The following is a 4,987-nucleotide window of genomic DNA, read 5'->3' on the forward strand; positions in this document are numbered from 1 at the left end:
TCACATCCTTTAATTTTGGCTTTAGAAGATGCATGTGAGAAAGGGTTGGTGACAAACTTGAGAATTAGATATGGAGAGTAGTTGGTGGTACAAGGCTTTGCAAATGACTTATTACTTTTCTTGAAGGCTGATAATGATAACGTAAGACATGCTGTACAAATAGTCCAATTATTTACTAATGCCTCTAGTTCCAGAATCAACATTCATAAATCCAAAATTATTAGCCTGACTGAAGATGATGGTTTTGACATGGAAAGATGGGGGTGTGAGGTGATAAGGAAGGGACAGATTGTTTGGCGATAGGGTGGCTTTTCATGACACAGTGGCCATTGTTAATCCAGTTCTAAATGTCACTAGAAGAGGAGCATTGCTCTAGTTAGGATGTTTATTTGGAAAAATAGCAAGGATGATAGGAAGTATCTAGCCTGGTTGGCTTGGGAGAAGGTTAGCTTGCCAAAAAAATTGGGGGAACTTGGAATTCTGCACTTGCCCACTCATGCCAAAGTGGTTCACACCTTCATGGCCTTGGTTGAGAATCCTCTTGGCACAAGACCTGATGTGAAGATCTGGTCTAAGAAAGGGATCATGGAGGAACAGACTCGTAAAGGATGTTCTGCGGAGTCATTGCTTGTGGCTGGCTTGCAGCTAGGGTATCACCTTTCTTGGGAACATTCATTCTTTGTTTGGGAAGAGGAGAGGTGAGATCAGATTTGCACCTTACTTAATAGTGGTATGTAATAGGAATCGAGTGGCCGCTGTAAAAAGTAAAAGATCAATGTATATGTTTTTGCTCTGGTCATAAATATAAATATAATTATGCTTGGAAATAGGTATAAAGGGCCTCAATGTCCTACCTGGGCTTTCATACATGATAAATGCATGGGAAGTCCCCATCAAAGGTTGTATAGTGCATTGGAAGCTCCTAATGGAGCGAGAAATGCGATGCGAAAGAATGAAACGGATCGTTTTAGAAGACCGTTAGGCCCATGAGCTCGTTGTTCTCCCACACCACCCCCCCAAACACACACACGCACACCATGCTTGCACTGTATCTTAGCCTTTCTTCTCTCCGACCCTCCATGGTGGATCATGTGCCCATTTGAGTCTTCTGCTGTCTAAACGCTGAGCTCATCTGCAAGCATCTGCCATTGGAGAAAATGGGCGGCAAGGAGAGGGCGTCACCACAGAGGGGTATCACCAACAGTAGGACCCCGCGACGGGATGGCTACTATTTGGAGTGCAGGAAGGACGCGCAGTGCGACTGCAGCATGTGCAAGGCCAGCATAACGGCCACTCTGGACCTGCGCCCCCCGCCCACTACCCCCTTCGGCTCCATCCTCTCCAACAGGCTAGAACCGCCATCCCTCCTCGGCCACCCCTTCAAAGCCTCCGGCAAGGAAAATCAGCCTTGGGCGCTGCCCGCAACGACCCCCCTGTCCGCCCATCCCCTCAAAAACCCTAGCCGGTTCTTCAACACCGAAGGCCGGCATCCGACGGACGCGATCAGGGCTAGGGTTTCTAACCCCAGAAGCAGGATTATGATTTTCTCTGGTTTCCTTATTTTTCTTCTTTTAGGGTTTTCTTGGCCTTGGTCCTTCTCTTGTATTTTGGAGCCGCCCCGCTTGAGCCCAGAAAGCTTCACCAGGCTCGCTGAAGCTTCTCTTGTAAGAAGAAGGCTCCTCGATCGGCTGGATTTTATTCAACGCCAAGTCTCGAGGGCTTCCAAAGCTCCTTCTGTGTCCAACTGTACTGGCTATGGGTCTGCTTGGAGACTAACAGAGGTTGGTTTCTAGCCTTGTTTCGCTATGACATGATATGGTTATGGATGGCCATAGGGTCACTTCTTCATTATGATTTGATGATGTTGTAAACACATGCAGGATGCGCACCTCCTCCACTCCTCATGTGAGATATATGCCTCGCCCATGGAGAAGGTCTCTGTTTGGGGTTATGCAGCTAAAACAGGAGGTGTTTTGGGCCGCTCATTAGTGGACCGCTCATTCACAGTTCTCACAGGTCGAGTGATGGAGGTAAGCTCTGTCTGTGTGTGTGCGTGCGGCTCAATGTGTGTATGTGCGCGCTTATGCATGTGCAAAATCGTGTGCTATATGGTGTTTAGGGCTCCAAGGACTTACATAAGCATCAAATCTTGTGCAGTGGCAAGAGGGCCAGGTAGAGTATATTGTCCACCCAGAGGGCAGCTCTTGGATCATGCACAGATGGGCCGCATCGGCCGTAGTATTGGATGGAAACACTTGGATTCTTGAGTACAAGAGGACGCCTCTGTCTGAAGGTTTTGGGGGCTTTCATGGCCTGCTGCACCTAGCCAGGAGTGGGCTTGGAAAGGTTTTGAGCAATATCAAACTCTTCATTGACACAGCTTTCTTTGCCCATATGCAAGGACTTGATATATTTTCCCATGTGCAAGCTCTTTCGCCATCTAGGTTGCCTCCAACATAGGCCTCCGTTATTGTAATAACAAGCTGCCTCCTCCAACATATGCCTTGTCTTGCCTTCAACCATCGTGAAGGGCAACAAGCTCTCGGTACAAATGTGATTCTTTCACTTTATAACAAACGCTATTTTTTGAAAAGAGTCGTTTGTTTAATGTTAGTACCAAAAGAGAAGTGCTCTAATTGCACATGGGATAAATTAAGTTCTGATACATGCAACCTCTGTCCCGAGAGAGAGAGAGAGAGAGAGAGAGAGAGAGAGAGAGAAGGGGGGAGGGTGGTTTGTGGTGGGAAAATTTTGCACATGAGATAAATTAAGTTCTGATGCATGCAACCTCTATCCTGAGAGAGAGAGAGAGAGAGAGAGAGAGAGAGAAGGGGGGAGGGTGGTTTGTGGTGGGAAAATTTCATCATACTGGCAACTTTAAAGAAGTGTTATTTATGTTAAATGCACACCGACAAGCGTGTGTACTCTTTGGTCTCACTTGCTACTACTCTAAGAGGGAAATTTTCTAGCTCTGGTCAAAGTAATTTAATTGGTAGGATCTTGTTGAATTGTAATCAAAGTACACCTTTGTGAAAGTAAATTGTGTTGGATTACTACTATCATTGTGTGTTATTGAGGGTCCTCTTCTTTGATCAAGCTTCTCTCTCTCTCTCTCTCTCTCTCTCTCTCTAGTTAGCATAATTTGGTGCAGTCATATGGATCGTATGTGGTTTGATGGCTTGGTTGTATTAAAGGAATCTATTCCTTTAATCTTCTCTCTCTTGCATGGTAAGATCACAAAAAATCGTTTTCTCTATGGGGTTTGGGACTTAATATTTCATTGTTGATTGACAACTATAGTAGGAAGATAAGGAAGATATAGGTATATCTTCTCAAGGATAAGGCTAAGGCTTTTCGTAAATTTAATATGTAGCTAGCAATGGTTAAAAATGAGGTATACAAGAAGTTAAAGAGGTTTTGATCAGATTAGGGTGGAGATTTCACTTTAATAGGATTCACAACCTACTACAAGGGTAGAGAGAGAGAGAGAGAGAGAGAGAGGGAGAGAGAGAGGAGGAGGAGGGGAGGGGGAATGAGAAAAAAAGAGGGGGAGACTTCACTTTAACATCATTCACGACCTACTAAAAGGAGAGAGAGAGAGAGAGAGAGAGAGAGAGAGAGAGAGAGAGAGAGGCATATGAGAGGAATAAGAGAGGGGAAGTGAGAGCGAGAGCAAGAGTGAGGAAGAGGACAGAGAGAGAGAGAGAGAGAGAGAGAGGGGGGGGGGAGGGAGAGGGAGAGTGAGGGAGAGAGAGGAGGAGGGGGAGGGAGAGTGAGTGAGAGTGAGGGAGAGAAGGGAGGGGGAATGAGAGAAAAAGAGGAGGAGACTTCACTTTAACAACATTCACGACCTACCACAAGGAGAGAGAGAGAGAGAGAGAGAGGCATATGAGAGGAATAAGACAGGGGGAGTGAGTGAGGAATAGGAGAGAGAGAGGGGGAGGGAGTGAGGGAGAGAGAGGAGGAAGGGGAGGGAGAGAGTGAGGGTGAGGGAGAGAGAGAGGAGGAGGGGGAGGGAGAGAGGCATATGAGAGGAATAAGAGAGGGGGAGTGAGTGAGGAATAGGAGAGAGAGAGAGGGGGAGGGAGTGAGGGAGAGAGAGGAGGAAGGGGAGGGAGAGAGTGAGGGTGAGGGAGAGAGAGAGGAGGAGGGGGAGGGAGAGAGGCATATGAGAGGAATAAGAGAGGGGGAGTGAGAGTGAGGAATAGGAGAGAGAGAGGAGGAGGGAGAGGGAGAGGGAGAGTGAGGGAGAGAGAGGAGGAGGGGGAGGGAGAGAGTGAGGGTGAGGGAGAGAGGGGAGGGGGAATGAGAGAAAAAGAGGAGGAGGGGGAGGGAGAGAGAGGCATATGAGAGGAATAAGAGAGGGGGAGTGAGAGTGAGGAATAGGAGAGAGAGAGGAGGAGGGAGAGGGAGAGGGAGAGGAGGGAGAGAGAGGAGGAGGGGGAGGGAGAGAGTGAGGGTGAGGGAGAGAGGGGAGGGGGAATGAGAGAAAAAGAGGGGGAGACTTCACTTTAACAGCATTCACGACCTACCACAAGGAGAGAGAGAGAGAGAGAGAGAGAGAGGCATATGAGAGGAATAAGACAGGGGGAGTGAGAGTGAGGAATAGGAGAGAGAGAGGGGGAGGGAGTGAGGGAGAGAGAGGAGGAAGGGGAGGGAGAGAGTGAGGGTGAGGGAGAGAGAGGAGGAGGGGGAGGGAGAGAGGCATATGAGAGGAATAAGAGAGGGGGAGTGAGAGTGAGGAATAGGAGAGAGAGAGGAGGAGGGAGAGGGAGAGGGAGAGTGAGGGAGAGAGAGGAGGAGGGGGAGGGAGAGAGTGAGGGTGAGGGAGAGAGGGGAGGGGGAATGAGGGAAAAAGAGGGGGGACTTCACTTTAACAGCATTCACGACCTACCACAAGGAGAGAGAGAGAGAGAGAGAGAGAGAGAGAGAGAGGAATAAAAGAGGGGGAGTGAGTGAGGAATAGGGGAGGGAGAGGGAGAGTGAG

At 48.4% G+C, this 4,987-nt stretch overlaps 1 protein-coding gene across 1 annotated transcript; it reads left to right on the forward strand.

Annotated features, from left to right (window-relative positions):
- Positions 1 to 952: 952 nt before the first annotated feature.
- LOC147610820 (C-8 sterol isomerase) lies at positions 953 to 2,608 on the forward strand. The gene is made up of 3 exons (XM_086785106.1): positions 953 to 1,781; positions 1,881 to 2,030; positions 2,158 to 2,608. Exons 1-3 carry the CDS (start codon positions 1,158 to 1,160, stop codon positions 2,458 to 2,460), a joined length of 1,077 nt encoding a protein of 358 aa, XP_086641232.1. The 5' UTR covers positions 953 to 1,157; the 3' UTR covers positions 2,461 to 2,608.
- Positions 2,609 to 4,987: the final 2,379 nt, after the last annotated feature.

Source organism: Cibotium barometz, chromosome 48, assembly GCF_041138505.1.
Source record: "Cibotium barometz isolate CiBa-2024 chromosome 48, ASM4113850v1, whole genome shotgun sequence".
Lineage (NCBI taxonomy): Eukaryota > Viridiplantae > Streptophyta > Polypodiopsida > Cyatheales > Cibotiaceae > Cibotium > Cibotium barometz.